The following is a 16339-nucleotide window of genomic DNA, read 5'->3' as shown; positions in this document are numbered from 1 at the left end:
GCGATGGAGAGAGCTGTGCTGCCATCCTATAAAAGAAGGCAAAAAGAGACACCGGTGGCTGCAGCGATGGTGGGCCTTATTGGGGGGGGGGGTCACTGTTTTTGCCAAAGAGGAATTATCATTTTGGTTGCCCTCCCTCTTCCTGGGGTTCCAGGAAACGCCATCTGGGACTGAGCCATACAGATCTTTGAACATTAATACAGGGAAGTAGTTTAGGGCAGTGGTCCCCAACCCCCGGTCCGCGGACCGGTGCCGGGCCGTGGAGTACCTGGCACCGGGCCGCGCAGCGGCCGGGGGCCATGCAACGGCCGACTCTTCACTCATGCAGCGCTGTCGCCGGAGGGGGGGAGCTACGCGGAAGCACAGGAGCAAGTGAGGCGAGGAGGAAGAATCCCCCGCTACTACACCACCTCCGCCCCTTCCCCGAGTCAGCCATCCCCTCAGTGAACGCCTCCGCCTCTTTCTCCTTTCCCGCCTCAGTCGGCTCGCCTGGAAGCGAGGCGAGGAGGGGGCGGACCATGCGCTGGAAGCGGAGCCCTTGGAGGCCCTGGCGGCTTCCCCGCCCGGCCTTGGCTTGTGAGAAGGAACGGCGGGAGAGGTAGAGAGAGAGAGAGAGAGAGAGAGAGAACGTCGGGCAGCCGAGGGCGGGGGGGGTCTTTTGAGGGGAGATGGGGGGCAGTGGAAAAGCGGCGGTCTTGCCCACCCCTTCCCTGCCTCCCGCCCGCTCCAGTTGCCACAGCCAGGGGTGGGGGCTCGGTGCCTGAAGTCTCTTGCCTCTCTTCCAAAATTTCGCCAACGGGCATCGGTGAAGCGCACTCTTTCTCTTCCTCACAAAACACATTTCCTTTCCCCCCACGCGTAGTTATTGGCGATATGGACTCTTGGAGGCTGCGCTCCCGGGTCGCGTTTCCTTTTTGCAGCCCACGAGAATGTCTGGTTCTGAGCCTCAAAAAACGAGAGTTCTCTTAAGGCTGCAAAAAAGGAATATACTTTGGTCCTTGAAGCGCTTTTCCTATTATTTGGACATTATATATATACGTATGTACATACGTACAGTATGTATATATGCATGCATGCATGCATGCATGCATGCATATATATATATATGTCTGTAGTCCATAATATAGTGATGATTTAAAAAAAAATTAGTTGAGCACATGGAATCTTTTTTCTTTTAGTATATTTTGGAGGTGGGGGCCCACTTTGTTATTTAAGATAGTATCTCCTTTTATATATGGTAGTGAAGATACCTAATACTCCCACCCCCTATTTCCCCCACGACAATCAATGTGTCGTCGCGAACAACGCCCCCCCACCCCTGCGCGCGCTCAGCGGGCCACGGCAAAATTATCAAAGGCTGACTGGTCCGCGGCGATAAAAAGGTTGGGGACCACTGGTTTAGGGTTCCACCACAAAACCGCGGAGGGAAAAATTCGCGCTTGACGAAAGCGCGCATTTGACGTCATCACAGCGCGATGAAAACATCGCGCTGTGATCGAAAAATGTAAAAAAAAAAGTGAAAACCTTACCCTAACTCCCCCAAACCTAACCCTAAACCTAACCCTAAACCCAACCCTTAACCTAACCCTAAATCTAACCCTAAACCTAACCGTTAACATAACGCTAAACCTAACCCTAACCCTTAACCTAACCCTAACCCTAACCCTTACCTTTATGTGAATCGGCTTGCTTTAATTTTAATTTTATTTCAATGTTTAATTTTTTTCGTCGCGCTGTGATGACGTCACATGCGCGCTTTCGTCGAGCGCGATTTTGTCCTCCGCGCTTTTGACGGGTCATGGTAGTTTAGATATGGTATTAGACTTGCATCAGAGAGACCAGGTTTTGTTTTTTTACCATAGTTGGTTGACTCCAAACCAATCATTTCCTCTCACTCAATCTACTTTACAAGATTGTGATTATGGGGGTAAAATTAGGAAATGTACCCCTATGTATCCCATCTTAAGCCCCCTGACAAAATATTATTAATGCAATACATAAAATATATTACCATCCTCCAACAGTGCTAACTGGAACATTGATTGTTCTTAGATCTGGTGCATGGGGCAACCCTACCAACAGCAAAGGCCTACAGCGCCTCTGCCAGTGAAAATGGAGATCCCACACACCATTTCAGCTGGCAGAGGGTTGCAGGAGGCCTTTGCAGCTGAAAACAGAGCTCGGGAAGGCTGTTTTCGCTGGCAGAGGGTTGCGGGAAGCTGTCGCAGATGAAAACGGAGCTCGGGAGCTCATTTTTGCTGGCAGAGTGCTCGGGCCACCACAGGGCCCCCTGACACGAGTGTTATTGATCTGGACATGCCACCAGCCATGTCCCCCCTCAAGGTCAAATGCAACCCTGATGCGGCCCTCAATGAAATCGAGTTTGACACCTCTGAACAACACAATTCTCATTTTCCAATCACACACTTAGATAATAGGAAAACTATGGTAAATTACAGTAGAAGGCTCAGCCAAACATAGGACCAAGGAGGTTTGTGTGTGTGTGGAAGGTTAGGTAGAATCACTTGAATTTAACAATCATATGTGGAAGGATTTGATGATATTATTCTCAATATGTCCTGCCTCTCTCTTTCTTTTCTAAGATTGAGCTGTAGTTATTCAGTGATAAGAAATAACTACTAAGGCAGTGTTTCTCAACCTTGGCAACTTGAAGATGTCCGGACTTCAACTCCCAGAATTCCCCAGCCAGCGAATGCTGGCTGGGGAATTCTGGGAGTTGAAGTCCAGACATCTTCAAGTTGCCAAGGTTGAGAAACACTGTCCTAGACACTTCAAATGTTCCTCAATCCTTGCATAGGAAGGAATTTTATGCAGACTTTCATATTCTAGATCAGTGTTTCTCAACCTTGGTAACTTGAAGATGTCCGGACTTCAACTCCCAGAATTCCCCAGCCAGGGGAGAGAGGAAGGGGAAGTTGAGAAGGGAAGGATGACAGAGGGAAGAAAGGAGGTAGGGAGGGGGAGGAGAGAGGGAGAAGAAAGTGACATATATGGTGTATGGAGAGCAGAAGAGCCAATAATTGTTTTTGGGAGTTGATAGTAAGATGAATTGATGTAAACATTTAATAATACAGTACGATATTGGCTATGTAATAGTATACATGTGGATTATATGTTATGAAAATGAAAAAATAAAAAACATATATATAAGATATATATATAAACAAAGTATAAGTAGAACTTACATTGTCTGACTGGGCAACATCACACTCAGGGATAGCCAACAGCAGGCGGACAATCTCCGCATGGCCATGTTCACAGGCGCACATCAGTGCAGTAGAGCCATCATCGTCTTGCAGGTTGACATCTGCTGAACTTGCTAACAAGGCGCGCACCATCTCCAGTCGTCCATGGCTGACCGCTAACATCAACGCCGTCTGCCCAGCCTGTGGAAGTGGAGAGAGAGGGAAACCACGGGAGTTGAGGGGCTGCCAAATGCAGAATAGGGGAAAGCGTGTTGCAACGCCTAGCTCTTAAAAACCATGTGCGTTCAGAACAATCTGGAATACTGAAGAGACACAAATCCTATAAAGATTGTGCGTATCTACTGCAGCCAGTTAACAGCATTTTAGAATATTATGAACCATTTCCATGTACTCATGTGAGAGTATCGTTACTACTTTCTGGTTGTCCCCATCATCCTCATCCTCATCATGGCAATAGCAATAGCAGTTAGACTTATATACCGCTTCATAGGGCTTTCAGCCCTCTCTAAGCGGTTTACAGAGTCAGCATATTGCCCCCAACAACAATCTGGGTCCTCATTTCACCCACCTCGGAAGGATGGAAGGCTGAGTCAACCCTGAGCCAGTGAGATTAGAACCGCTGAACTGCAGAACTGCAGTCAGCTGAAGTAGCCTGCAGTGCTGCATTTAACCATTGTGCCACCTCGGCAAGAACCAATTGGGAATGTCAGTACCTGGCTGGCTTTGGCGTTCACGTTGCCACTTTTCAGTAGCTGCATAATCGTCTCCATGTCACCCTCTGTCTGGGAGGCAGCCAGTGCCGTGAGCATGATGGCGGTGTAGCCAGCTTTGTTCTGTTGGTCCACATGACACAAACCTAGAATAACAAGACAGTATTAGAAAAACTCGCCCTTCTGGAAATGCGAATGCTGGCTGGGGAATTCTGGGAGTTGAAGTCCGGACATCTTCAAGTTGTCAAGGTTGAGAAACACTTCAAGTTGCCAAGGTCGAGGAACACTGCATTAGATGAACTTGATAGAGAGGAACTCAATTGCAAGGGAATTAGTATTTGTTGACATATTTGTTGGAAGAAACTAAAATAGCCACTTGTAAGATAACAATGCTGTTATAGTGAAGTGAAAGTTATATATCAGGAGCAACATAGAAGTAAATACATTAGAATGGGTACTTAAAATACACGATTATTTGTGTGGTGTGAAATTAGCTACTCATTGGTCAAGTAAGTTCTTGCTTTGAAGTACAAAGCAAATGTCTAGATCAGTGTTTCTCAACCTTGGCAACTTGAAGATGTCCGGACTTCAACTCCCAGAATTCCCCAGCCAGCGAATGCTGGCTGGGGGATTCTGGGAGTTGAAGTCCGGACATCTTCAAGTTGCCAAGGTTGAGAAACACTGTCCTAGACTCCAATTACCCTGCTAAATGGGCTGCCCCGGACGGCTATTGCTGTTCCTGTAGATGGGCTATCCTGACAATGGGCTCCCTCCTTTTCTTCTGCCCTCACCTACCGGTTTCAAGCAGCTTTGCAACCAGGGGGAAGTTGGAATGCGAGACTGTGTAATGCAGGGCCGTGTTGCCATTGGCATCTGCCATATTGATGATGAATTCTAGCAACTGCGGGGAAACAGCCCGGAATTCCGTCAAGTGCAGCGAGATCAACTCTGAATCGGCTTCTTTGTGGCAGGAAAGCTTGAGCCAATAGTGAAGCATTGAGCCATAGGCTAATTTCTGCCAGGGTACATGTAAGAAAAAGAAATAACAGGAGAGGCAAGTTAAGAAATGGTTAGGGTCCATTTTTGCATGCTGTCTTCACGGTGGAATGCTCTGTGCTTTTCCAGTATTTCCATTGCTTATCATCATACTGAAATTTGAAATTGAAATTTAATAAATTTGTATGCCGCCCAATCCCGTAGGACTCAGGGCGGCTTACAGAAACAAGATAAAAAATTTAGAAAAAATTAAGAATAAAAATACAGTTATTAAAATTACACAACATCCATTCTGTCTAGGTGGGGCTGGACATTGATCAACAGCCCCAGGCCTGCCGGAACAGCCAGGTCTTAGTGGCTTTACGGAAGGCCGGAAGAGTAGTGAGGGTCCGGATCTCAACAGGGAGATCGTTCCATAGGGCCGGCGCAGCTACAGAGAAGGCCCTCCCCCGAGGGGCCGCCAGCCGGCATTGTCCAGTCGACGGCACCCGGAGGAGGCCCAACCTGTGAGATCTTATTGGTCATTGGGAGATAAGTGGCAGGAGGCGGTCTCTCAGGTAGCCAGGTCCTAAACCATGTAGGGCTTTAAAAGTATTGACTAGCACCTTGAAGCGCGTCCGGAGACCAATAGGGAGCCAGTGCAGCTCGCGGACGATGGGTGTAACATGGGTGTAGCTAGGTACACCCAGTATCGCCCGCGTGGCTGCATTCATATATTGTTGAAATAGTGTCTGCTGATACCCTGGCCATTTGGCCAGCATATCAGCAGATGCTATTTTATCTCTATATCCACCCCAACTTTAGAAATAAATGTATACCGTTTCTTCATCCATTTGTGGATTCGAACTCTCTAAGTATTTCTGAAGAACTGCACAAGCTGAAAGCAATTCCTTGCTGAGACCCAACCTGGGAATCGAAAGAAAGCAAGAAAAACAAGAGGGGGACATTTTAACTCCTGTCTGCTTTTACATATATTACTAATTACTAATTACTATTATGCACAGAAAACTGGGTTTTTATCCTCTCCTCACTGGCTATAAGGAAGAGTTAAGCAGGATTCATTTTCACTTCTCATGATTTTGTCTTGTTTTTTAACTTCGAACCAACAAATTATGCTTCTTTTAGAGAGCCAGTTTGGTGGAGGAGTGTATGAAGGTCCCAGAATAGAAACTAGGAGGCTGGGATTTCTAATCCTGCGTTAGGCACAAAAGCCACCTGGGTCACCCTGGGCCAGTCACTCTCACAGCTCTAGAAAAGGGGGAATGGCAGACCGCTTCTGAAAAACGTTGCCAAGACAACTGCAGGGATTGACTGGTCTGAAAATCAGACACAACTGAAGGGGGGAAAATGTTTATTTTAAAACCAGCCAGCATTCTAATTCCATTGGTGGTCATCTTGTTTAGTAATTCACTGGAAGTGTGCTGTAAATCAAGGAGGAGGGGGAGGAAGAAGAAGAGGAATATATAAGATCATTTTGTGATGCTCACATATTCCATTTCCATTTCCATTTCCATTTATTGAATTTATAGGGCGCCCAATCCCGGAGGACTCCAGGCGGCTTACAGAAATAAGAAATATTAAAAAGAGTTAAAACAGATAGGACACAACAAATTTTTAAAAAAAACATAACATGTACCCAGTCTAAGCGGGGCTGGACCTCAATCAAGAGGTCAACAGCCCCAGGCCTGCCGGAAAAGCCAGGTTTTGATAGCTATACAGAAGACCATGAGAGTGGGTAGGGTCCGGATCTCTGCGGGTAGCTCATTCCATAGGGCCGGAGCGGCAACAGAGAAGGCCCTCCTCCGAGGCGTCGCCAGCCGGCATTGTCCAGCTGATGGCACCCGGAGAAGGCCCATCCTGTGCGATCTTACCGGTCTTAGGGAGGTAGGCGGCAGAAGACGGTCTCGTAGATACCCATATCTTATTATCAAATAGCAACAGAGCAATTTCAGCAGGGTTTTTTTTGGGGGGGGGAGGAGTTTGGGGTCAGAAGAGAATGACGGTAGATGCAGGTCAGCTTTAAATTTCTTCTAAAGAGTTGAGGAGTGGAATTAAAGCACGCGGTGCACAGTGCAGACTCTCGAGAGCTCTGAACAGGTCCAAACCGATGATTACCTCGTTTTGCCTGCTGGCTCCTTGCTGGGAACTTCTGCTGTGGTTATTTTCCCCACCTCGACAGGGACAGGATGTAATGTCTCTGTGGTCATTTCAGAAAGCTTCAGAGATTCATCTACAATTCCCTGCCCGGCCTGGAGGCCCTCACTTGCCTCGTGGTATTCACTCTCAGTGCTTTCGTTGTCTGAGATGTTCTCAGCTGTGCTGGAGTCCTCAGAGGAGGTAGACTCATACCTGGAACAACACAGGGTTTGAGAAGCGAGCCCAAAAGAAGCCCGAGAAGGTACTCCGGATTCTCTTCAGAACAGGGAGACACTATGGCAAACCCTGGCTGCCTACACTTCAGAATGGAGGACTTCAGGGATGCCGTGTGATTTGGGATCTTGCAGGCCACGATGGGACAATGGAAACCTATCTTGGTACAAATGGCAACTTACAATAAAAGCAGCAAGGGTAAGCAGAGCTCCTGCCCAGAGATAGATTATGACGTGGCACGACATAACCGCGAAAGTCAAAAGCGCGCCGACAACACCGCGGCGCTAAAACCGCAATGTCAAAAGCGCGCGACAACAGCGCGCCGACAACAGCGCGCCGACAGAAGCGCGATTTAACTTAAGGTAAGGTTTAGGGTTAGGTTTAGGGTTAGGTTTAGGGTTAGGTTTAGTTAGGTTTAGGGTTAGGTTTAGGGTTAGGTTTAGGGTTATTTTTAGGGTTATGTTACAGCGCGCTTCTGTCGGTGCGCTTCTGTCAGTGCGCTGTTGTCACGCGGTTTTGACGGCGCGGTTTTGTCACCGCGCTTTAGTGACACGCGCTTTAGTCGACCGCGGTTTTGTGGTGGAACCGATTATGATAGGACTCCTAGGCAAATTCTGACAAAATTGTACAGTTGTTGTGTTTCTTTGAGGTGAAAATAGTATATTGCTTCTCTGAACTCCAAATTAAAGGTTACGGAAGCAAACGAGGAGATAGAAGTCTGCTGCTATGGACCTATATGCCTTGCTACCTCGATTAAGGAACCAAGGGGTAAATAGGGAGCTTCCCGTTTTCTTTATAATTCTGAAACTAGATTTACCCTCCATTGACGCCCACAAACTGGAGGCTCTTCTTGCTAGTCAGTATTTCCGTAGATTCTTCTTTCTTCTTCATAATTGACCGGATCCCTGCAGTGGATGAAACTAGGAAGAAAGAAAGGAGTCATATTAGCTGGCAGAGAATGATTCCATGGCACCTTTCTCCACCCCACCTTCTTACCTTGATCCTCTTCCTCCTTCTGCACATCCAATTTAGGTTCTTGGGAGACACAAGGAACCACCTGCTCTCCTTGGAAGGAGTAAAGAAGGGGATCTTCCATTTTCTCTAGTGATTCTTTGGTCTCTGAAACAGGAGAGTGACAACAGATTGCTGCCCTTTGGACATCTCTTTGATAGTTTGGTAATGAAGTCGCAATATAGCTGTTTTTGTGGGCTCACATTAAAAATGCAATATTGTTCCATGCATGCAATAGAATACATGACTTGATTCAGGGGTGGGTTTCTCGCCCCGTTCCAACCGGTTCGGTTGGAACGGGGCCGCCGGCGTCCTCGTGCACGCGCGCAGCGCACGTATGCGTACTAGCGTCTGTGCGATGCTCCAGCTGCTCCTGGAGGATCGCGCAGGTGCTGTATGCGTCCTGCGCATGCATGGAAGCGCAGAACTCGTCAAAACCGGGTAAGGAACGCGAGCAAGCGGGTGGGCCCTTCGCCATTCCCGAAGTTACTTACTTCCGGGTTCGCCGACCAACCGGTTCGCGGGGACTGCCGCGAACCGGTTGAAACCCACCCCTGGCTTGATTACAACCTGGCCAAGTAACTTAATATTCCAGGCCTGGAAAATAGGGAACAACGTTTACAGGTAGTTCTCAATGGACCACTGGATACGTGCAGGTTTATCCTCCCAGCTATGAACATGGATCTTTGTCAACTGTAACTTTTTTGTTAAAATGTCTTGGAATTGCATCCAGTAAAAACAAAATGTGGTTTTAACGCAAATTTGTTTCATAAAAATTTCTGTATATTTATTTCCAGTATTTTTGAACTTTTTACAAGTCTATCACATATGATAAAAATGTTCCTTCTGCATCATTACATTTCTAGTATTATTTCTTTCACTGTATGATGTGTTTATGTTGGCAATGACTGACTAAACAAATAAAACATTTTGTACCAGTTTTCTCTCTTAAGTTGCAACGTGGAGTCAATTCTATGGATTTGCGTTTAGTCAAACCAGGTATTGGCTGTTTTAAAAGAAGCAATGGTTCTAGCTCAGTGTTTCTCAACCTTGTCAACTTGAAGATGTCTGGACTTCAACTCCCAGGATTCCCCAGCCAGCGAATGCTGGCTGGGGAATCCTGGGAGTTGAAGTCCAGACATCTTCAAGTTGACAAGGTTGAGAAACACTGTTCTAGCTGGAAGGATGTAGAGAAACTAAACATGAGTTATTTTAGGAGTTATTTTCTTTAACCCTGTTACCCCACATCACGGCAGGGATAAACATCTTTTCTATCACCCTGCAAACCACGCATTGCAACAGACCCCAAGCAATGCAGCTATTCCACAAGCAAGACTCTACAAACAGAAAGGGCCTTTCTGCAATCAACTGCAGCAGGAAGAAGCTCAAACAAATAAGATCTTAGGGAAACACCCTAAAGCCATCCATTGATTCACAGAGGCTCCGTTGGCTCTCATGTTGCAGCTCTGCAACAGCTGGGAAAGCTCTCAATGTTTATCCAGGTCCTGATGCCAAGAATGCAGGCCACTCATCCCAAGGGACCAGGGTTAACTTCCACCTCACATTGGGGATTCTGCTGTGATTCCCACCTGCAGAGTTAAGAACATGCCAAGCACCAGCAGAGAGCGAAGGAAAGAATTGTGAGGGATAGTTGGGTCCTCCAGACTGAGATTTGGTGCTCAGTGTAACTCTGAGCCCGAGGAAGCACTTCTGGCCCACCATAGAGGTTCTGTTGGACCAAGATAACTTTAGTTTATCTTCATCATAACTTCAGCTTCCAATAATCTTTTTGCCAAGATTTTTTTTACCTCCCCACTGGGGAATTTCACAGACTATTTTAAAACTGCCTTTCTGCTCTGCTCCTACTATAAATTGTGCCCCCAAAGTCAATGAATGCTCCTTTTAAGATTAGAGTTGTGTGAGAAAATAGTTGAATTTTGCAAGACAGACATTAATATTTTGCTCCTGGATTTGACAGGGGGATTCTGCCAGAATTTTTTTTTTATCTCTCTAAAGACTATGGAAATCCTGCCAAGCTTTTTGTCCTGGATATTTTTAATAGGTCCAGATATAAACTGACTTTGATTTAATATAGTGCTATATGTCACTTTATGCGCATGAATTGATAGTATAGTCATTACATATCTTCCCTTTCATAGAATGAACTTTTTACAGGGTAAGTTTCCAGTTAAAGGAAAACGGATAAATAAAACATCTATACTTGCCCCAAAAGGAGGCAGGTTCCCACATTCCTGGCCTTTCAGAAGAGTTTGAAGACCTGGCTCTGCTGACTTCCTTGGGCCTGACTTGAAGGGGAGTCACAACCTTGGAGTTGGCTAATTGTCTAGAAAGGGCCCCCACTTTTACCTTTAATTTATTCCTGTTTTCCCTGCACATTTATATGGTTTTTATATTTTTTGACTGTACGTTTTCCAGAGTTGCTCTGTGAATGGGTAAGCGGTCTCTAAAATGGATAAATAAAATAATAAATTAAACTATTATAATGCAACCTTGCTTGAGAAAGTGACGAGAAAGATGCATTACTTCATGGAAAATTCCTGTTTCTAGTGCAGCCTATGGCTGGGACCTGGGCTGTTGGCGAATGAAAGAAGGACGTGGCTATGTATATTTAAACACTAGTTAAAGATTGATTTTTAACTACAAGGTTTTGCCTCTCTTATTTTGTTCAGTCTATCTCAGTGTTTCTCAACCTTGGCCACTTGAAGATGTCTGGACTTCAACTCCCAGAATTCCCCAGCCAGCATTCGCTGGCTGGGGAATTCTGGGAGTTGAAGTCCAGACATCTTCAAGTAGCCAAGGTTGAGAAACATTGGTCTATCTGTTCAACACAACCAAATTGAAGGCAAAATTCATACATAGGGCTTTACGCAGATGTTGACACGGGAACGAGGACAGGCCACAACAACTCTTAGAGAAAGAATCCTTGACATGGAATTGCAAAGTGAATACAGGACAAAACCAGCTGGTAGAAAACGGGGCCGCAGCAAGACTCGTGGCAAAGTTTACATTTGGATTTCTAGTGTCAAATTAACTTTGGGCTAAGTTTTGGCTGTTGATGTAGTCCACAATTGAGCCAAAAATTTATGTTGCTAAGTCAGTGTTTCTCAAGCTTGGCAACTTGAAGATGTCTGGACTTCAACTCCCAGAATTCCCCAGCCAGCATTCGCTGGCTGGGGAATTCTGGGAGTTGAAGTCCGGACATCTTCAAGTTGACAAGGTTGAGAAACACTGTCCTAGACACTGAATTGTTTATACACGAATGCTGGCTGGGGAATTCTGGGAGTTGAAGTCCGGACATCTTCAAGTTGACAAGTTTGAGAAACACTGTGCTAAGTGAAACAACTGTTAAATGAATTTTGCCCCATTTTACGACTTTTCTTGCCACCGTTGTTAAGTGAATCATTACATTGGTTAAGTTAATAACATGGTTGTTAAGTGAGTCTGGCTTCCCCATTGACTTTGCCTGTCAGAAGTTCTCAAACGTTCCCATGATTGCAAGACTCTGCCACCCTCCTAAATATGAATAGTTGCCAAGCATCTGGATTTTGAACCTTGTGACTGTGGGACTGCTGCGATGGTCGTAAGTTTGAAAAACGGTCACAAGTCACCTTCCCAGAGCCATCGTAATTTCAAAATATCACTTAAATGAACTGTCGTAAGTTGAGGAGTACCTGTACTCATAGCACTAGACATACCATTTTTACTTTAATTTAATGTTTAATTGGTATTTTTCTTTCACTTTTCTGTCTTATTGTCTTGATATGGACAGTATCTCTGCAACTGGTATGAAAGCAACTGAAGAAACCGAACGGAGTAATCTTGTCGGGATAAGTGGGTTCTGCTCCCCTGAAACCAAATCAAGGCTAGGCTACTTTAGCAATAGCAATAGCAGTTAGACTTATATACCGCTTCATAGAGCTTTCAGCCCTCTCTAAGCGGTTTACAGAGTCAGCATATCGCCCCCAACAACAATCCGGGTCCTCATTTTACCCACCTCGGAAGGATGGAAGGCTGAGTCAACCCTGAGCCGGTGAGATTAGAACCGCCGAACTGCAGATAACAGTCAGCTGAAGTGGCCTGCAGTACTGCACCCTAACCACTGCGCCACCTCGGCTCTAGATAGATAGATAGATGATAGATAGATAGATAGATAGATAGATAGATAGATAGATAGATAGATAGATAGATAGATAGATAAAGAGATATGGATGGATGGATGGATGGATGGACAGACAGACAGAGATATAGAGATATAGAGATATAGATAGATAGATAGATAGATAGATAGATAGATAGATAGATAGATAGATAGATGATAGATAGATAGATAGATAGATAGATAGATAGATAGATAGATAGATAGGAGATATGGATGGATGGATGGATGGATGGATGGATGGATGGACGGACAGACAGAGATATATAGATAGATAGATGATAGATAGATAGATAGATAGATAGATAGATAGATAGATAGATAGATAGATAAAGAGATATGGATGGATGGATGGATGGATGGACAGACAGACAGAGATATAGAGATATAGATAGATAGATAGATAGATAGATAGATGATAGATAGATAGATAGATAGATAGATAGATAGATAGATAGATGATAGATAGATAGATAGATAGATAGATAGATAGATAGATAGATAGATAGATAGATAGGAGATATGGATGGATGGATGGATGGATGGACGGACAGACAGAGATAGATAGATAGATAGATAGATAGATAGATAGATAGATAGATAGATAAAGAGATATGGATGGATGGATGGATGGACAGACAGACAGAGATATAGAGATAGATAGATAGATAGATAGATAGATAGATAGATAGATAGATAGATAGATAGATAGATAGATAGATAGATAGATAGATAGCAATAGCAGTTAGACTTATATACCGCTTCATAGGGCTTTCAGCCCTCTCTAAGCGGTTTACAGAGTCAGCATATTGCCCCCAACAACAATCCGGGTCCTCATTTTACCCACCTCGGAAGGATGGAAGGCTGAGTCAACCCTGAGCCGGTGAGATTTGAACCGCTGAACTGCAGATAACAGTCAGCTGAAGTGGCCTGCAGTACTGCACCCCTAACCACTGAGCCACCTCGGCTCTTTCCTTGTTCCTTACCTCTTGTTTCTTCACTTCCATCCCCGTCCTCTTCTGTGTTGACAATGCTGATCTTCTTCACAGAGTGAAAAGTGGTTGCTGTGTTTGCCGCTCCAATGTGAATTGGGAAAGTGGTTTCCATCACCTCACTTCTCTGGTACGTGGCACAAAGTGGCACCTGGGACTGAACCTTTGGGACTTTCTCAGAGACTGAATCTTTGCCTGCGGACGGCCTGAGGCTGGCATAGGGCTCCTTGCTCTCCAGGGCCTGGGCCCTCTGAGGTCCGGTAGCTACGCTGGCTGCAATCTCCGGCTCCCTTTCCACTTGGACCACTTTGACGGCATCAACCCGAATGGGGGCCTCCCACTGCTGTGCACCTTCCCCCTTTGCTTCCATCGGACCCCCATCTCTTGTCGAGGTTTCTTTGTCTTTCTTCTCCCTGCCCTGGTGCTCCAGTTTCTGATGGGCAGCTTGGAGATCTTGAAGTGCTCTCTTCAATTGTGTTTCTAACACAGCGATTTTGGTGGATAAGGTCTGAATCGCTTGGCATTGCTGCTCCACTTCTGGGGAAGAAGGCAATCCCAACTCCTCCTCCTTCACTGATACCCCTACGTCACATCTTCCCATGTCCACATTCGCCTCTCCATCTTCGACTGTCCTTCCCACACCCACCGACCTCACTTCTTTCTTATCCAATTTGCCCTTCGTGTCAGCCCTGTTACTGCTGTCCTCCGTGTCTCCACCTACACCCTCCTCAGGGATGTCTATGTAGAGCTCCCCTCGTGATTTCCCCTTGCCAAACCCTCCCGGGTGCCCCAAGAACTTCTGGCTCTTAAGCTGAACACTTAGCTGCCTTTTCTCTTCCTGGAGCACCGAGATCTTCACCTGAAGGACTGGGATCATCTTGACCTGTTCTTCCAATTGGCGCAACTTCTTCAAAGCCACAGCCATCTGCTCCCGAACATATTGAAGATGTCCTGGGGTTGGTGAGACGGGAGTGGATAACCCAGAACCGACTGGTGTCAATTGTCCAGGAGCACCTTGGTGTGAGCTATTGTAAGATGTTGGCTGGGAAATACCCTGGCTTCCAACTAAGGAGTTTGTTGATCCGGATACGCTACTGTGGAGGCTTCCTAGACTACTTGCTGTGGGGGTTTCCCCATCTAGGTCTGCCTGATCTTCTAACTTCTTTCTAGCATCCAGCAAAGTTTTCTCCACGCGGGCATTGAAATTGCTGTGAATGGCATTCGTGTACTGTGGGTAGAAGCTACGGCCGCAATAAGAATAGGAGGAATGGCGGCTGTCCATACTCGCGTTGGAACACAGAGACTCCGTGGATGTCCACCATGAACCCGTGTAGCCATAGCCCCGGGGCAAGGAGTTGTAGCGCGGTCGGCGATGAACTGGGATGCGCTTAATAGTGTGGCCCTTCTCAATGTCATCCACATATTTCAGAAAGTCCAGATCAAGACGGTAGCCATAAGGAGTCTCCACCGAGTAAGTTAGGTCTTGCTCCTTCCCATGGAAGATCGTAGTAGCGGCTGGGTTGACCTTTCCTTCAAAACACAAAAGAGAAAGATCAGCTGATAACCCTTTTCTGCCAGGGTTGAGGATGTGCATCAAAGGACTGGCCACAGAGAGGCGGGGATCACCATGGCCTCGTTGGATAATGAATGTTTCGCATATTATGGCATGTATTGGCTGATCTCGGCATAGAGAGATGTAGTTACAGACCTCGCTCCAATTGTCTCCTATTTCCATTCTGTGAGAAAAATTAGCTTAGAATCAGCTGTATTTTTAAAATCTGCCTATTGCATCAAAATAGCTCTCCTCAAACAAGGGGGGGACTAGTTTAAATCAAATAACAGAATAACAGAGTTGTAAGGGACCCTGTAGAAAGGTCATCTAGTCCAACCCCCACCCAATCAGGAGACCCTACACCATTTCTGACGAGATAGCTGTCTATTTTTGAAAGCTTCCAGTGATGAAGTTCCCACAACTTCTGAATGAAATAGAGCAACCACTAAATAGGAACTCTACATTTTCCCCAATTTTGCATTATTTGGATCTGACTGCCAGACAACAAGCCTCCTTGATTGATTGACTGCAAAGCTACATCTTAAAGAGTTTGATGCCTTTATTCTATAGTCTCATATCACGTGTCACAGCATCTCATCCAACCTCAGTACTGACACAATATAAGGAAATACAGCTTGCGTGTATAATGCTCCTCCATGTGTGGGCAGTTCTTGGTTCACAGGGAACTCTATGCCATTCTTTGGGGAGCACAAATCTTTCAGCAGCCCCAATAACTATTTTCCATAGTCCCAATTATTAGTCCTAAGAACAATGATAAGGAAAAAAAAAACATTGTTCTGTTCATTGTTGTTTGTTCCAAAAGGTGTTCAAATACTGGATGCTAAAAAAAATGTTAGTGCTCTGCTCGTGCACGTAGAGTGTTCCAGAAGAATACAAAGTGTTCCAGAGTGAGTGTATTTCTAAGATGCTGGATAGCAACAGGGAATGGATACTATTAGCTTTCTCCTCTTGTAAACTGACCTTAGATGCACTTCTTAAGTTGCCATATTTGGGCGTCTGGCTGGTTACAGAAGTCTAAATAGGACTTGGTTTCTTCTAACAAGAAAACAATTTTATTCTTTTAACCGAGACTTACTCCCAACCCCTTTTCTCTAATCCATAGCTTTAACTTTAACTCTTAATAAATTTATATGCCGTCCAATCCTGTAGGACTCCGGGAGGCTTACAGAAGCAAGTTAAAATAAGGAGTTAAAATAAAGAAACAATTTAAAAAGAAACAATTTAAAAACAACGCACCATACGCTCAATCTGGGTGGGGCTGGACCTCATTCATGAAGTCAACA

The 16339-nt window shown here is 45.5% G+C and overlaps 1 protein-coding gene across 1 annotated transcript in view; it reads right to left on the bottom strand.

The window, feature by feature from the left end:
- KANK2 (KN motif and ankyrin repeat domains 2) overlaps positions 1-16339 on the bottom strand; it is a 63711-nt gene that overhangs the window by 3401 nt on the left and 43971 nt on the right. The window contains exons 4-12 of the mRNA XM_087711074.1: positions 13478-15013; positions 8300-8422; positions 8121-8223; positions 7049-7282; positions 5752-5839; positions 4733-4952; positions 3941-4083; positions 3207-3407; positions 1-26 (exon numbers count right to left, since the gene is read on the bottom strand). The exon at positions 1-26 is cut by the window's left edge and continues 73 nt beyond it. Coding sequence (XP_087567200.1) covers positions 1-26; positions 3207-3407; positions 3941-4083; positions 4733-4952; positions 5752-5839; positions 7049-7282; positions 8121-8223; positions 8300-8422; positions 13478-15013 — 2674 coding nt within the window. The remainder of the gene's footprint in view (positions 27-3206; positions 3408-3940; positions 4084-4732; positions 4953-5751; positions 5840-7048; positions 7283-8120; positions 8224-8299; positions 8423-13477; positions 15014-16339) is intronic.

The sequence above is a fragment of the Thamnophis sirtalis genome, unplaced genomic scaffold (genome assembly GCF_051295495.1).
Source record: "Thamnophis sirtalis isolate CommonGarterSnake01/CBP01778 unplaced genomic scaffold, rThaSir2_p1.2 scaffold_3, whole genome shotgun sequence".
Classification (NCBI taxonomy): Eukaryota; Metazoa; Chordata; class Lepidosauria; order Squamata; family Natricidae; genus Thamnophis; species Thamnophis sirtalis.
The sequence above is the reverse complement of the archived record's forward strand: the minus strand, read 5'-3'. Positions and strand labels throughout refer to the sequence as shown.